An 18041-nucleotide genomic window follows, 5' to 3' on the forward strand; every position below is an offset into this window, starting at 1 on the left:
AAATATGTTAGGGAAGACAGTCTGGGTTACTCCTGGCTCAGGCAAAGGTAAACCCATTCATGGGATTGCTTTTGCTCAACAACCTGGGTGCACTTGGTGGGTGATGCAAAAAGATGGGGAAGTCCGATGTGTGCCTCAAGGGGATTTGATTTTAGGTAAGAGTAGCCAGAATTAAACTGTATGATATTAGTTGCTATATAAACCTGCTACTGTATGTTATCATTACTATAATTGTTATATGCTATATCCATAGTACTACAGTAAGAATCACTTAGATCAAGCAAGAATGAACTGTGATAAAACTCAGTGAAGCACAGTAGTGATGGAACCAGAACTGACTCCAGCATGCAACAATCCAACGGTGCACACTATCTTCCTGCTGTGTTCAATGTCACCTGCTTGTCACACCACACTGAAGCCCAGTCCTGCTCTGCTGACTGAGGACTTTGCACCATCTCTCCTGCCCAGAAAAACTGGTATGACAGATGGAGCCCACAGTCGGGAACTAAATGAACTCAACAAACATTTTATCAGCACGACCCATAAACTCAAGCAATGATATCTGTGTGTGTATACATATATACATATAAATATATATATCATTTATATATCTCAAAGGGACAGAAAAGGTGATGATGATTGACTGGGGTGTAACTGAAGGTATGGAAACTGAGCATGACATCAATGGTATAGAATAAGGGGTGGATAATGTCCTGGTTTCAGCTGGGATAGAGTTAATTGTCTTCCTAGTAGCTGGTACAGGGCTATGGTTTTGAGTTTGGAGTAAGAAGAATGTTGGTAACACACTGATGTTTTCAGTTGTTGCTAAGTAATGTTTAGTCTAAAGTCAAGGATTTTTCAGCTTCTCATGCCCAGCCTGCAAGAAGGCTGGAGGGGCACAAGAAGTTGGCACAGGACACAGCCAGGGCAGCTGACCCAAACTGGCCAACGGGGTACTCCATACCATGTGACATCATGTCCAGTATATAAACTGGGGGGATCGCCACTCGGGGACTAACTGGGCACTGATCAGCAGGGGCATCGATCAGCAGGGGGTGAGCAATTGCACTGTGCATCATTTGTATATTCCAATCCTTTTATAATTACTGTTGTCATTTTATTAGTGTTATCATTATCATTATTAGTTTCTTCTTTTCTGTTCTATTAAACCGTTTTTATCTCAACCCACGAGTTTTACTTCTTTTCCTGATTTTCTCCCCCATCCCACTGGGTAGGTGGGGAGAGAGTGAGCAGCTGAGTGGTGCTTAGTTGCTGCTGGGGTGAAACCACAACAAAGAGTATGCCAAGGTTTCTCATCCTCATCTCTTCCCTGAAAAGTACCACATGAGGACTAGGGAGGACAGAGTGGGGAGAAAATAGCAGTGGCAAACGTAAACAACCCATAAATACAGAGTATTTCTGAATTTAACTCAAACAGATTGGCAGTATGACACAACTACAAAAATCACAACCACTTGTATAGTGCAAGCTTCCTGTAGCCAATACTATCTACTGCTAACACAGAACAAGGAGGAAGGGTAGGTGTGTAGACATGAATGAAGATAAATAGCAAGTATTTGGCAGCTCCAAAACTTAAGAGGTAGCTCTGGAGTTAAATACTAAAACCACGACAAAACACTACTTTCCTGAGCAGTTTTGTCATTAGAGATCTAGTATACACAGAGGAGTACCAGAAGGCATGATCTCGCACCTACCCACTGTGATGTAACTTTCTATTGACCTTTAGTCAAAATAAAACATTAAATGCTGAAAACAATTAAAAAGCTAGCTTCTGTAATTTTATAAGCGCATTCCTCTAAAAACCGAATCCATTTGCTGTATTAGCTCCACAACCTACAAAAGATTTCATTAAACAAAAACATCTTTACATAATAAAATTAAACCACAAAATTTTTATAATCCTTTTAATTATCAAAAAAGCTAAAGCACCCCAAATATCAGTATTTCCTAAGCACTGAATCTTAAAACTCATTAATAAGTTTATATTTTGTCAACGAATCAGGCAAAACTACTGCTTTTAATTCCAGTGCTGCTTGACTGATACACTTAGAGACATATTTAGGTAGTTTGAAAACATCCTACATAGTTACTAACTGAATAATGGAAAAGCTAATAATGGAACCTTCATCTCTTCAGACTACAAATCATCATTCTGGTTGCAAGCAGAACAGGCAAATATTCCATATAATCAGTATCACTAAAATTCAGCACATTTGGTGTTAAATTTCAGGAACCTCTTAAAAAACCCTCTGAAATTATAAACTGAAATTCATCTCATCTTTTGGGTACAAAGCAGCTTCAACTTATTAAAAAAAGAGAACCAGGGTAAGTAGATAACAAATATTAAAGGTGGGAAAGTGAAACAATAAAAACCTGTTTTTCATTTTTTAATAGTTACAATTTTGCAAGCCCCCTTAGGTCCTGTAGCCACAGCAGCATTACTTAATGCATGAACACAAGCAGTAGAAAAAAAACCCAGAAATTTTATTAGTTAAAGACTTACCAAGAAGTGCAGACATGTTCTGAAATATTCTCAGGAGCTCAGGTGTAAGACATGGACTATTCTCCAATGTCACTAACCTAAGAATAGATTAAGCAAAATATTTCATATAATCTACGAATAACATTGAACAATCATTCTGACAGATGTAAAACATTGTAATTTCTAGTAACCATCTATATGATCCTTAAATAATGTGTAACAATTACTTGAAGCATATTTCAAGTGCAGCAGTAGTCCTTACAAGACACCCATCAGTATAGGCATGGGTCTGGCTAAGGTAGGAAAAGAAAAACATGCTACTGGCTTTTTATAAAGACAACATAACCTCCAAAATGCAGCGATGAGAATGTCTAAGTACACAACTTGAACTCAGAGAAGGTGGGTAGAGAGGGATATTCATGGTGTAAGGACAATGCATGTGGTGTTCTACAGCTCAGAGGAGCAGCTGTGATGGCAACCAGCTCAAACCTTTACTTTTTTTTTTTTTTTTTTTTTTGAGGTCTGAAATGATGCATTGATTACCATACATAAAAGCATAACTATATGCTCAACATTGTTTGTAACAATTTAAAATTCCTGAGGTTTGAAAACAGTAGCTATAAATTAAATTCATACTTAAAGCAACAGCAACACATTCCAGTTTGTTCCTAGATCATAGGTGTAGGATTACTGTCTTTAACTTTTCTGATTATGTAAAGTATCTTAGCTGTTCTCCTGCCCTTGGTTCAAAAGCCATTAGAGTCCAAGCTGTCTCTGCCAGCTCCATCCAGATTCCTCTGATGCTCTAGGACATCTTAAAATACCATTCTTCTGCGTAGGCATCAGAATAACAACCTCAAGATCAGTATTATTAAGAAGATATAAAGGTACTAAACTGATACATTAAAGACGCCAGTGTCTTAAATTCTGTGAAGATCTTGCACTTCAACTTGCTGCCCCACCAGCATTATAAATCTTAGTTTTGCTGCACATAGAACAGATAATTTGTAGGTCAAGTATTTGTAATTCAAATGCCCATCTACAATTTAGATCAAAGGAATCCCTCGCTATTTCAAGGCAAACTCAATATATGCCTATTCTGCAGGAAAGATGCGCTGAATTTGGTCCAGGTAACAGTTTCCTCCTCATAGAGTGTCAGCTGCCCCAAAACCAAACAAATTAGGCTCATGGCAAACTGATCACAGTGCCACTTCTTGTTTTATGTTCAGTCATCAAATAGCTTGAGATCTGGAAGATAACTTCAGCATTTTATCCTTGTAAACTTGCCATCTCTTCCAGCAACCAGCTCTGAAAATCATTGGGTTATTGTGCTCCCAAAGTCAAGCACATAAAATTGTTAGTTTAGCATGTGCATTATTGTGAGTCTAGACTTTTTGTCTTGCTGTTCCTTATCACAACAGAACTGTATCTCACTATGAACTGCCCGAAAATGGATTACCTACTCAGTTATTTTTGTTTCTTTCATTAACTTCCAAACCTCATCTTTTCTGAAAAAAGGTATGATATAGATGATCTCAAAGTAAGATAACAAGAGCATATAAATTCTTACTACAGTCAAATCTTTTTAAATATTTTTTTTCATCTGGGGATATAAAAATAACATTTTAAAAATTAGAAACTGATAAAGAACATTACCATAACTCTAAACCATCTTCCAGAAGATAGACATGTGGAGGCTGAGAAACATCTGTACTTAGCTGAATAACTGGAAGTAGAAAAGGATAGAGATTTTTGCTCTCTGCTCCCAGTCCCTATAAAAGTAAATAAAAAGTGTAAAATACTTTAAAAATTGCAAATCAAACATTTCAATAATAGCATTGAAAGAGATCTGTGATGCTGTTCTATTCGCATACTGTAAACATGCATTCAAGATATCAAAGGCTGAACTTGCATCCATTTCATACAACAACAAAATAGTCTGACACTCCTGAGCTTTCTCTCAACATGTCTTGAGAAAATTACTTAAGTTTTTTTGAAAAAAAGCATCTTATAAATGGTCTGCAAAAAAAAGTTATAAACAATACACATTCCTAAAAACATTCACTGGTTATTCTCTTTCTGGGAAAAGTCACAGCTCTAACAAATACTAAATGATTAAATGCTGAAAAAGGTGTTTTAAAGATCAGGAAAAGAATTACTCTTTGGACCTTACCACATACTAAATCTTTTGACATATTCTAAAGAACCAAGAGAAGGGTTTGTTTTTGTTGCTACACAAATATTCAGAGACTGATGACAGTGATTTATTTTTTTAACTGATCCATGAGCCATACACAAAGATATCTTCCCAAGAACACAGAGTAAAGAATTTTTTCAGCAATCATTTAATAAGAAAACCCAATTTTTACAAATGAGCTAAAATAACTATTTTCAAAACAAATCATAAATTAAAACTAATCCTAAAAGGAATGGAATTCTTAAATTGGGAACTATTTTGTAATATTACTACTTAAGAGAACCGAAGCTAGCTGAATGCTGCTTTTGCGTAATTACTTTATTTGGAAAATGTTAAGTTTAAAATTACATGATGTTTCTAAGTTAAGGCTTCTTTGTGGAATTATTTGTTTATTTGAACAAACTTGCCTTAAAAGAAATGGAATCTTCCATAAATTTGTCTAATGTCTTTGTGTCCACCTATATTTTTGGCATCTACATGGGCCAGTAACAAGAAGTTCCAAATTCGTTTATTGTGAAAATATAATTTGTCTTTGTTTGAACTAACTCCACTTTTAAAAGAACCCTAATTTTCCCTGTATTTGTAATGTCTAGTCATGCCCCTTCCACTTTCCTTCCACTGTTAACCTCTACAATACTATCCTCTCCGCCATGTGTTTCCACAAGTTCAAGACTGCCTACATATTCAGTCTGTTCCTGTATGGATACTGCCCTATATCCTAGGAGCACTCATCTTGATCTTTGCTAGTCTTACTACATCTTTTTGAGATGTAGTAGGGGTTGGAGAAGGTGAGATGGCATATAGTCCATATTAAAGAAGTACTTAATAGCATGGATTCTGCAGGCAATATAACCATGTATTGTTCTATTTGTCAATCTTTTCTCAGGAACATACTGCATTTTATTAGCCTTTTTACTGCCAACAGCAGATATTTCTAGATATTTCAGGTTCAAGGATTATTTAATTATACCAAGATCTTTTCCTTCACTGATAAGAAATTCAGTTAATTTTAATGAACTCTGGATAAAGCAAGCAGCTAATAATTTCCATAGGCTGTCAAAATTCTCTGCCAAGGTATTACAGTAAGCCTCTAAAGGAATTCAGGAAAAACAGGGAAAAGATGCAAGTTACCATCAAGAATCAAAACCACTCAAGCAGCTCATCTTGAGTGCCATCAAGTGGCACGTACAGGACAACCAGGTGATCGACCCAGTCAGCATGGTTTTATGAAAGGCCAGTGCTGCTTGACCAACCTGATCTCCTTCTATGACAAGATGACCCGCTTAGTGGATGAGGGAAAGGCTGTGGATGTTGTCCACCTCGACTTCAGTAAGGCCTTTGACACAGCTTCCACACAGAGTTCTTCTGGAGAACCTGGCTGCTCATGGCTTGGAAGGGTGTACTCTACACTGGGTGAAAAGTTGGCTGGATGGCTGAGCCCAAAGAGTGGTGGTGAATGGAGTTAAGTCCAGTTGGTGGCCGGTCACAAGTGGTGTTCCCAAGGGCCCAGCACTGGGGCCAGTTCTGTTTAGCATCTTTATCAGTGACCTGGACAAGGGGATTAAGTGCACCCTCAGTAAGTTTGCTGATGACACCAAGTTGGGCAGGAGGGTTGATCTGCTCGAGGGTAGGAAGGCTCTACAGAGGGATCTGGACAGGCTGGATCGATGGGCCGAGGCCAATCGTATGAGGTTCAACAAGGCCGAGTGCCGGGTCCTGCACTTGGGTCACAACAACCCCATGCAGCGCTACAGGCTTGGGGCAGAGTGGCTGGAAAGCTGCCTGGCAGAGAAAGACCTGGGGGTGCTGGTCGACAGCCGGCTGAATATGAGCCAGCAGTGTGCCCAGGTGGCCAAGAAGGCCAACGGCATCCTGGCCTGCATCAGAAATAGTGTGGCCAGCAGGAGCAGGGAAGTGATCGTCACCCTGTACTCGGCACTGGTGAGGCTGCACCCCAAATACTACAAGAAAGACACTGAGGTGCTGGAGCACATCCAAAGAAGAGCAATGAGGCTGGTGAAGGGCCTGGAGCACAAGTCTTATGAGGAGCGGCTGAGGGAACTGGGGTTGTTTAGCCTGGAGAAAAGGAGGCTGAGGGGAGACCTTATCACTCTCTACAACTGCCTGAAAGGAGGTTGTAGTGAGGTAGGTGTCAGTCTCTTCTCCCCAGGGGAGGTTTACATTGGATATTAGGAAAAATTTCTTCACGGGAAGGGTTATCAAGCATTGGAACAGGGTGCCCAGGGAAGTGGTGGAGTCACCATCCCTGGAGGTATTTAAAAGACACGCAGATGTGGCATTTCGGGACACGGTTTAGTGGTGGACTTGGCAGTGTTAATGGCTGAACTCGATCTTAAGAGTCTTTTCCAACCTAAATGATTCTACGATTCTATGATTCTAAAAGATCAAAACTCATTTATCTGACTACAGACTACCTGCCACTTCTTTTTAGATATGAAGTTGGTCAACATAGCTATTAATGTCATATGGCAAAATTTGAGATCAGAAGTTATCCAGATTTCTTCAGTTTTGAGAAGTGCAAGATACTAAGTGAACTAACCAAACTTGGCTAAATAAACAACTATAGGCAAATGAAACCTAATGTTGATAAAAGCAAGCAGTATATTCTGGAAAGGAAAAGTTCCCTACAACACACAGATATAAAAAAACCCCTACAAAATCTACACAAAAACAAGTCTGAGAATCACTATGTTCACATCTATTCTTGGTATTACTATCACTTATGGCACTTAGAAGCCACAGTCATGAACAAAGGTAAGGTGATAGTAGTCCCTGGCTCACAGATATTTTAATAGTTCTGACCATTCCATTTTAAAACAGACATTAAAAAGCAGAGATATTCAAGTATAGCTAAAAAGAAAATCATGAGCACAGTAAATTCGCAAAAGAAGAAAAAAATGAAGGAGACTGACATACAAATAACAGCATGTGATGCAAATCAGTTACATAACAAAGCAGGCAGCTCAGAGCTGCTATTATCTGTTTCATGTAACATATGAACAAAGCAGAAGCAAATTATCAGAAAAGCTAGGAAATTTAAGAAGGGATGAAATAAGCTATTTTTTCCGTTATGTTATATAAAAAGGTTGCAGAAATCATTGCAAGAGGACATAATAGGTACCAGAGGTTATGCAGTAGAAAGGTAATGGTGAAAATGGTAACAATAAAAGGGTTGGAATTCTAAATAAAATAGATGACTCATCACAATTAGTCAATGCCAACAACACCCTGGAGACATTAACCTTAAATTATGATTTAAACAAGGAACATTTGACACTAATCTGAATTAAAATGCAAATTTAAAGAACAGGCAAAGTGAAACTTGTTGTGGTGGCCCATATCTTGGGCTATGATTTAAAAATGACTCGTCTTCACAGAAAGTTTGCAACCAAAAGAAATTCCACATCCCTGGGAGCTGAATGGCAAGCAACGGGGAAACAGATGTGCTACACTGCAGAATCAAGTCTGAACCATACACAATGATTGCAAGAAGAGACCAACACTCCTAATGTCAGCTGGGAAATATAGGAAGCCAGAACAAGCTCTTTCACGTAGACTATAAAGTCACTAAAGCAGGCTCAATTCCAAGATTACAAAACCAAAACCCTCCAGAACACAAGCAAATCTGCCTAAAGAACTGCTTTTACTGAACAAGCCCCTGGAAACAAAACAGCTAAGTGCTTAACATCAGCCATGTTTACCTCCACTATCAGAAAACCACGTCTCTACTGTAAGACTGAAAAACATTTAGAAATAGCCTATAAAACCAAAACATACCGTAATTTTACTTATATCTATATACATATGTATATAAACACACACACACAGAGAACATGTAGGCATGTCCGAGAAAGAACTGTAGGAGATACTGGCAACACTTATGATTCTGACCCCTTACCTGGACAAGATGGATTAGGGTGGTTAGAATGGCACATCGTAGCATATTGTGCTCCTCACTCTGTTTCCAAAGGAGTGGTAAATACTGAACCAAACATCCTACATATGGTCGTATCTGAAGTTCAGGACACAAATTTGTTTCTTAATGTGTGAAAAACAAGGCCATTAATTTATCCCAAGCATAATTTCTGAAATATTTAAGAGCTGCTTTTGTCACAGTAAAAATAGGGTTTGCTTTAATTTACTCCTCTTTCCCTCTTCCTAAAACACCATATTCCATACTCTGTGGCTAAAGTAACTTCTGACTGCACATTGAAAAGAATACATTACTTATGGTAATGTTTGTGCATGGCAATCAGGCTTAAGTAGTAAATAGAAAAAATACTTATTTTGATAACTGGAGATACTTTCATATTCTTCACTTAAACAGGATTCCTAAATAATGGCATCAAGACAACCAAAAACAGTTCCCATAAAAAAAATTAATGCTGAATAACCTCTGAAGTTACCCACCCTTTGAGCAGGGGTTGGACTACATAACCTCCAGAGGTTTGTCCCAACCTAAATTTTTTCTATGATACTCTACAATACTAAAAGGTTAATCTGTCTTCTATAGTATTTAATTAGGAATTAACCTAAACAGACTCAAAGGTTCTTTGTTAATTTGTTTTTTCTGCTGCTTCTCTAGCTGATCTAAAATGCAGGGAAATCTGCTGCCATGTTGACTTTTCCTACAAGGGCCAATTAGGAAAGCTTAATTTGGCTCTCAGACAGGATTACTTGTAGAAAGAGGAGATAAACTCAAAACCATGCATTATCTCTGTCCTTAATACAGTAATACTGCAAAAAAAACCTGAGACAAAAGCAGTCAACAATTCTTTTTTTAATTCTGCAAAAACATCTTCAATTTCTTTATGTATAAGCTGAAGAATATACTTTAACACTAAGAAGGAAGTAGTGAAAATTCATAATGGGAACTTGAAACTTTTCATGCAGTTAGCAGAGTGCTGTATAGGCAATTGTGATCCGTATCAGTGACAATGAGAGATTACAAGTTTAACTGCACAGTCTGTAGGAGTGTGAAGCATTTTGTCCCCAAAAACATCTCTTTTAATATTAAGATTTAATAAAATACTAGTTCAGATATAAGATAAGTAGAATAAATTACAATCAAAAAAGACAATTACAAGAAATGTAGTAAGATAAGCAGTGAAAATCTCTGTACTCTAAAAGATGAGCCAATACAAAAAATACACAGTAAATAAAGAATAGTAACTGAGCAAGAACATTTTACACAAAAGATGAGACCTGAAAAGTTAGAGAACCAAGTACTACAAACAATGCAGGCACCTACCACAACAATAACCAGTCTATTAATCGATGACATTTTTCTACTATTTTTATATAAGCCAAAAACATCAAGTCCTCGTCTGTGTTCTTCGTACAAAGCCAACACTGAAATCTGTAAAGAAATACCTGCATATTGACTCTTTCAATCACACAAGACAGAACGTGAAGAACATGCATTTTGGTGTCACATTGTGTTACTTCCTGCAGCAGCTGAAAGAGCAGTGTAAACATGGATTCCAGATACTAAAAGAAAAATAAACAACTACAGATTAGACCATCCAAAAGACAACTGGTGACATGAATTGGTGATTCTCCTGTATGCTTACAACTCTAAGATATCTATGAACTTTGAAAGACACTTATGAAGTGTGCAAAATGTTACACTTTCATTTGGAAAAACACGCACCAGCCAATCACTGCCTAAACAAGATAAAAAAATTCAGATATGCTTTTATGTAACAGTTCAAACGTGATCAGTTTGAACATAAATAATTTTCATGTTTTGGTAAGTGTTAAACATGGCTTCACAGATAAAATACTATAAAGCTGAAAGCCATCTCTCCAGAAGGAGCACTTTGTTAGGGTCAAAGCAAAGGTACCGTCTTCCAGCTTTTGGTTCAGTAGATAAAATTTATATATTGAACTGAAAAAGACATCTTAAACAATTCCAATATTTACAGTGTAGATGCACTCTACATTTTTGTTTTGTTTGTTCTCAAGAAAGTTGCAGTTAACACGGAAGTCATAATGAAATGAGAAGAAAAAGCACCTGCTACATTTGAGTGATCAAAATAAATCTTTGCTGCATTTATACCTAATATTTCATTGTTTACCTAATGACAACAGTAGTGACCACTGTAAAGAACACAAATATAGGAGACCAAGAAAGGCTATGTTTTTAAGGCACTATTTTAACCACACACTTATATTTAATATGTGTGTGAAACAGCAGGTTGGAAAGTACTGTGTGAAACAGGCATACTGGAAAGTCACATTGATGTAGAGACATATTTGTTAAAGACATCATTCATGTTGTCTTAGCATGAAGAAACTTAGCATCTGGTAATACATAGTATATATAGTACTAAACACAATGCTAGAAAGTTGTAATAGTCATAATACTTTTTGAATTGTCTGCCTGTATATTGCACTTTAGTAACCTTAACAGCAGCTGTATGAGTTTTTACATATCTTGGCCTACGAAGACAAAAAAACCCCCCAAACATACACACACTGATTACTAAATAGTGTGACTTAAAATGAAACTGGAAATTATTTTTTCCTGGTTTAAAATTAAAGTGGAAAATATTTTTTTCCTGCTTTCCTCTATCTCCTCATCAGATAAGATGCTCTTACCGGTAGGAACTGGTCAGTTCTGAACTCGAAGTCATCAACAGGTAGACAACCATTAAGGAAAAATAATACAGATTGCAGATGGATACGAGACTCAAATGAGCAAATATACCATGGATACACAAAAATTATAATGAAGAATTCGGTAGTAAGTTTAAAATTGTTTATTTTCCAGTAACTCTGAATTAAGAACTAATCAAACAGCTTTGCCAATAAAAGGATATTTAACTTCAGTGTTGTAGCTGTCTCAATACGGACCTGAAAGACAAAAGTCAAGAAGCATCATGCATATGTCCATTAAATATTTTGATTATCAACATAATTTCTGACAGTATCAAATCAGTTGCTGTTTTTGCAACTGCATCGTTCTGTGAGTTCTGTCATCCTCTAAGAAATGCAGTTAGTTCAACTCAAACATTTTCAATTGCTTTCATTTTAGTATCCTTTACATTTTATTTGGCTTTGCTGAAGTGGTACCATCTGGAGAAACTACTCCAGCAAAACCTTCATGAAGGTCAAGGAAGAATTAAACAGGAAGATATCTAGCCTGTGATAAAAACTCTTGCAATAGAGAAGGAGTTTAACTTGGGATTATCTCACGGCTTGCTGTCACCCAAAAAGCACAGAATCAAATAAACTCAACAAGTTAGCATGTTCTTCCCTTGTAGGTATTCAAATGCTCAGAAAGCATTAAGTGAAAACAGTCACAACATTGACACAGGAACACATCCTGCTCTGCTAAAGCTGTCTGGAATCACAGAAATAACTGATGACTGCCAATTACTAATATTTAACTAACAAACTAGCTAGGTTTGTTTTATTTTTGGCTGCTAGGTCTGTTTAAAAATAAAAACAAAAGAAGCAATTGCAAAACCAGCTTCTCAACTCAACCTCACCTGCTGGTAAACTGAAATTGTAGCTTAAAACCACAGAATTGTACTCAATCAGCTTGGCAAACAATGCCATTTATCATATTCTGCTAGCAGATAACTATGTTGATACTTAAGTAATACTGTATACTGCAGGGACTAGTCACAGAATAACCCTGTTTTATCTATACAAAGTGTTCATTTGTTTATAAACTATTTATCTTAAGACACTTCACAACTTTCTTACAAAAAACAGACTATTGCTATTGCCATTCATTTTCCCACCAAAGTCATCACTAGTGAACATCTTAAGAGCTTGTTTCATGTCTTTGACCTTATTGTTCAACATCTCCACAATTAAACACCCCCCCAATTCCCAACAGGTTATCTTTTGCAAGACACAACAGACTTTAAGGTGTGATGTTATGAAATTCTCAATCAAGTTCACACAAGGTATGGTATTTATGTTTCACCTGTGTTTACAGAACAAATATGTAATCCAAAACATTACTTATTTATACTTACCACTAAGTCCTGGTCTTGAAGCAAGTTACAAATTGCCTCATACAACACAGGTCTCAAGTCTGATTTGAATTTTACAGAAATCCACTGTCCAATCAGCCAAATTACTCGTCTGCGTATTGGTTTGTATCTTTAAAAGTAGGGGAAAAAAAAATTGTACTCATTAACTCATTATACTTGCTGTTCTAGAATACTTTGATGAAAAAGAAATCAAAGAATCACTAGGAAAACATTATTCCCCAAAACAATTATTAAAAGATGTAGTTTGTTAAGACCAACTTTAGAACTTTGGTACAGAAAGCTTTTTCATCAAAATTCTGAACACCAACTCAGTCTGAAAAAGATTACTTTCATCCTAAATGACTGTATCTTGAAGGTCTCACTAGAGATACAGTTTATTCTGCATATACCACACCAATAAAAGAATCTAAAAATAAATCTCACATTTATTACTGCCATCATGGTGTCTACTGCTTTCACCATTGTTTCCAGCAATTTTCTTGACATTCCTTTTATGCTCAAAATTTTAGGTCAGATACAATTTAAAAATGCAAACTTAAGTACTGCATTACAGCAACTGCCAGATTATTTCATGTCACCAGTCTAAAACTATTCTTAGGAAGAACTGATACCGCCTAATCTTGCACCACTGCAGCAACAAGAGCACAAATTAAACAGCTTTAGCATCAATGGGAAGAACTAAGAACCAGAACAACGAGCTGAACTGCCTAGCATAATGATTGAGAAAAGAATTCCATAGAGCTGCTATTCTTCTCCGTTGATTATAAAAGCTGATCAGGAAGAGTAGCTCAGATTTAAATGTTTAACTTGAAGACATATAATGTTAGGGAAGAGGAACCCTATTCACAGAATTTTAACTAACGAATTATTTTGCCTTATCCTAAATGTATTTTTCATTTGATGAACTTCTGCCGTGCAAGCCATCAAGACAGCAATTTAAACTGAAGTTACTGAGGTTTCTTTACATTTAATAAATGTGATTTATTAAACATTTCCATAACCATGAGATAATTAACAAAGCACACCTTCAGAGAACATGAAAGTTGTGGAAGTAGCATGTATACAGCAGTTCATTAAAATGGAACACAAAGCTAATGAGGAGTAACATTCCAGTATTGCTTGAGATTTATTGACTGGCAGTGAAGCATGAACAATCCATGCTGAAGCATGACTTGCACAAGACCTTGCCTTACTAACACATCCTTCTATTTCAGAAGCTGTGATGATACAACTTTTTCTATTCTTTGAATGCTCGTGTCTGATAGATAACCTTGGAAAAATCAGAATACTACAAAACTAAGAGGCTTTTCTTGAGGTTGGCACTGGATAGTTTTCAAACCACTATCACATAAAGAAAAGTTTTAAATGACATGACATAAGTACATATCCATCTACTGACACTACTTGTGGGAAAAGCTCACCTCTTAGAACATCATTAGCTTTTACACTAAGAGCACACACTGACTCAATACAAGCAGATTGAGCCTCCTGGACCTAAAGCTCACACGGGAAAAGTGACCATGTTCCAGAATGAGGTAGCTTCTATTGCAATAGTCATGGGACAGTAGCTTTAAGTAGTCTGGACAGCATTCAGACATTCAAGTCAAAAGTATCTTACTTGATACCAAAGTACTAAGTGTCACATCGATACTTTCTCTCTCAGCAGGAAAAACTGCTTTAAGATTGAATTAATGCAAAAAAATTGTACTCAGTAAACTATTTTCATATTACGGAAAAGTTTCTCCTTAATCAGTACAAAACTAAATATTATGGCAAGTGATAAATTTGGCAATGCAATGTTTCTAAAAGTCTTTAAGAATATTTTTCATTAATTCCATATTTCTCCTACTAGTATGGTTGTGGTTGACAGACTCACTATCAACAGACAATGAAACATTCAAAGAAAACAAAACACACCAAACTATGTCAATGTTGACAACACAAAGGTTTGTGTTCCCAAACACGAACCAGTTTGTGAATAAGCATGCTAATCACCATGGGACATTCTGCGGGACAGCAGATCATACCCTCCAATCTGCTTTATCTCAACTGCATATGTATTCCTGAAGCATCATTAAAGCAGCACTCCATTCAAACTACTAACACCTTCTCCCTTATTGCAGTGGTGGTCTCCAATGGTGCTGGCAGTAGAAGCAGTTCAAGCAAAAAAGGCTTCAAACTTCTGGACAACTTCTACTGCAAGCTTCTGTCCCCACAAGAATTTCATCCTGGGACATCACAAATGCCAACCAAATGATCAGGTAGCTGTCTTACCAACTGTAAATACAACTATTTCACCGTAGAAGACTTTTGTCAGTTTTACTTATGCTATATGGATGAATAGCATAAAAATGCCAAAGCCAGCATGTGCTACGAATACCATGGCAGCTTTATTCAGAGATTGGTGCTGGTACAGCACAACAAAGGATCAATAATATATACAAGATCTTTCATTTTTTCCTGCTCTTCTGACATTTAGCCTAACCATTAGAATACTTGGCCACTGATAAGTAGCAAGATGAAGTTGAGATCTTATGGGGAAAAAAAAAAAAAAGACTAACGAGAAAGAATAAAAACATTAGGAAACACCAGGTAAACAACTGTGGCAATTATTCTGTGACTCTGAAGAAAGGTTATACAACCAAAAGTAAATAATTAATTTTTTAAAAAGTATATTGTAATAAAAGAAGCATTCTAGTATTTTTAAGTTTAGCAGGATCTTTTAATCTACATGAAATTGAACTGTATTTGTAAAAAAATTGTTCATAACTGGCATTGGGAATTAAAGAAATTGGCTAGCAACTCATTATGGAAAATCAACTACAACTTATAGTAGCTCTGAAGGGTATTAGCAAACAAATTAGTTTGTATTTCAAACAACCATTATGTCTGGTAAGATGAATGGCAAATGTGAAAGAAAAAGTAGTAAAATTCTTCAAAGGACATTAGGGTCACTGCTAATGACTCTGATGAGAAAAATAAGACATACTTATTCAGAGTCAAAGGGTGATTTGGAACTCATCTGATGAGGATTAGCATGTACAATAGCAGTCACTACTTCCCCTGAGGAAAGTGGGACAGTTTGAGGAACTGGGAGGAACACTGTCTTCTAGTCAGTTGTAGAGATGGACAGTCTGTGGCAAGATGCCAAAACTGATCTTTCAAAATACTCTGATAGCTGCTAAACAAAAAAGGTACTCATGTGAAGGCCATCCAAGTGACAGGGACCTTGGTGAGAAGGAAAACCCACAGCAGATGGGCTCTTTATGTAGAAGCAGCCTCCAATCATTCACATTTTACAACACAACCCAAATCCTTACTTCCCCACTTTATTGCTGGCAAAATTAACTGAAGAGTGCTAGAGGGCTTGTATTTAAACTAGTAAAGAAGAAGAAAGCACCATTTTGGCTAAGCTATAGTTTTACAGAGATTATTCCCACAGATTTCAGTTGAACTTTGCTGCCTAAAGGGCTCTGGGGTCTCAGGAGGCCTAAACATCTTTCTTTAAATGAGCAAAGGTGAATGTCCTGAGAAAGTTTAGTCAACTCAAATATATGCAGGAGGACAGACTTATAGTATTTTTACAGAACCCTGGAAGTATCCACCACACCGTAATTTAAACATAAACAGAAACTGTCATGAACACTGTCACTTCTGCGACTGTATCAGTTATCTATATGTATTTCATACCTCTGCTCGTTTAGTGGATATGTTTATTATATTGAGTATTTTTCAAGTCTGCAATTATTAGACATTGTATATCATCAGATTTGTATCAACAGTTTATATTTAAAGGATAAAGGCATAACAAACCAAGATGTTTACCTGTTATGAGAAACCTGTAGTTCTGCTAATAGTTGATTTTTAAACCACTGATCAAAATCCACACTATCAAATAGTTCATAAGCAGCCAGTCCAACCGCATTATACACTGGGGAAAAACAATAGTTATGCTTATTGTTTGCTTAAATGTTCAATTTTTAATACTAAATAATCAGACTAAGTTTCAAAAAACATTTTTGATAACCTGAACATAATAAACAAAACAAAACTAAAGCACATCTTTCTGAAGAAAGATATTATCAGACCATGGTGAAGGGAACTCTGGAAGAAATTTTAGTAAAAAGGTATTGCAGAAGAAAATTCAAACTCTTGAAAATAGTTAAAAGCCGTAAGAACAATGAAGATTTTATTCTAACATCAAGAATGGTTCCATCGGAGGTCTTAGACAATCCTTTTCTTTTGCCATAAAATCTCCTCACTTGTAAAATGGACAGTATCTCCATAGAAGCACTGCAGCTCATTTATTTGCAGACAGGAAAGTACAGGACAATATGGGAGATTGTCTAAGGGTTTGTTTCATAAAAAATTTGGAAAAAGTGCCATATTTTTACAGAAGCATTTCAAAAAGTGAAGACTGACATCAAGTGAAAGAAGAAACAGGGTTCAGATCCGAATTCCCAAATGTCTTAAAAAAATCTTGCAAATTCTTCATATAATTTTTAAGAAATCAAGCACATACACAAAAGCAGCTCTGTTACTTCAAAGGTAAAGTAAAATTTAATTTACCAGCATCTTTAATCAGTATGGCACTGGTATCTTCCATGCTGGTAGATCCTACAAGACAAAGTTAAAGAAAAAAGTATAACTAAAACAAAGAATACAAGCAACTTTGCACCTACACACTTTAAATAGTATGCTATGAATTAAGACCGCTTTGCTATTTTAGTTTTATTCACAAGTTCAGTTATTTCAGTTCTGATACCTTCTTCAGCTGAATATACTAAAATCAAATCTCTGCTTTCACATCCCATTTTTTACTGACGACTTCAGAGCTGAACATTTTTAACAGCAACATGCAAGTCAGAAGCATGTATTTTAAATGAACAGACTCAAAACCTGCAAATTGCTGATAAATGTCAACCACATGATACTATTTCCAAGAGTCCTAGACCTAGTTCCTACATACCTTACATGCGTGCATGTGTACTTACAATGCGTTAAGTAAAGATTTTCTAAAATCTTAAGAATTAATGAATTCTTAATATCATCTAGTACTTCCAACAGTAACTCTCAGGTTGAAAACATCCAGAAATGGCTACTAGGGGCTTCAGGAGAAAAGAAAAGTGTACATGTACCTTTTAGCACGGAGGTACTAACTTCCATAATTCTTGGAAAACAAAATAACTGTCAACCCTGTTGTAAGGAACCTTTTACCATTCCCAATATCACAGCACAGCAAGCCATCCTGAAACTTACGTACACAAAGTATTTTATGAAGAAATTCTGTGAAGTCAGAAGCCACTCT

The 18041-nt window shown here is 36.4% G+C and overlaps 1 protein-coding gene across 4 annotated transcripts in view; it reads right to left on the minus strand.

The window, feature by feature from the left end:
* The window catches only part of IPO11 (importin 11), a 112555-nt gene that overhangs the window by 52502 nt on the left and 42012 nt on the right, over positions 1–18041 (minus strand). For all 4 annotated transcript variants that reach the window (XM_030004185.2, XM_030004187.2, XM_030004184.2 and 1 more), the window contains 9 exons: positions 17303–17350; positions 16559–16664; positions 12716–12842; positions 11546–11579; positions 11325–11365; positions 10095–10211; positions 8620–8733; positions 4160–4275; positions 2525–2601 (listed from right to left, as the gene is read on the minus strand). In XM_030004185.2, the coding sequence (XP_029860045.1) occupies positions 2525–2601; positions 4160–4275; positions 8620–8733; positions 10095–10211; positions 11325–11365; positions 11546–11579; positions 12716–12842; positions 16559–16664; positions 17303–17350 (780 nt within the window). The remainder of the gene's footprint in view (positions 1–2524; positions 2602–4159; positions 4276–8619; positions 8734–10094; positions 10212–11324; positions 11366–11545; positions 11580–12715; positions 12843–16558; positions 16665–17302; positions 17351–18041) is intronic.

This window comes from Aquila chrysaetos, chromosome Z, assembly GCF_900496995.4.
Source record: "Aquila chrysaetos chrysaetos chromosome Z, bAquChr1.4, whole genome shotgun sequence".
In the NCBI taxonomy this organism is placed as follows: domain Eukaryota; kingdom Metazoa; phylum Chordata; class Aves; order Accipitriformes; family Accipitridae; genus Aquila; species Aquila chrysaetos.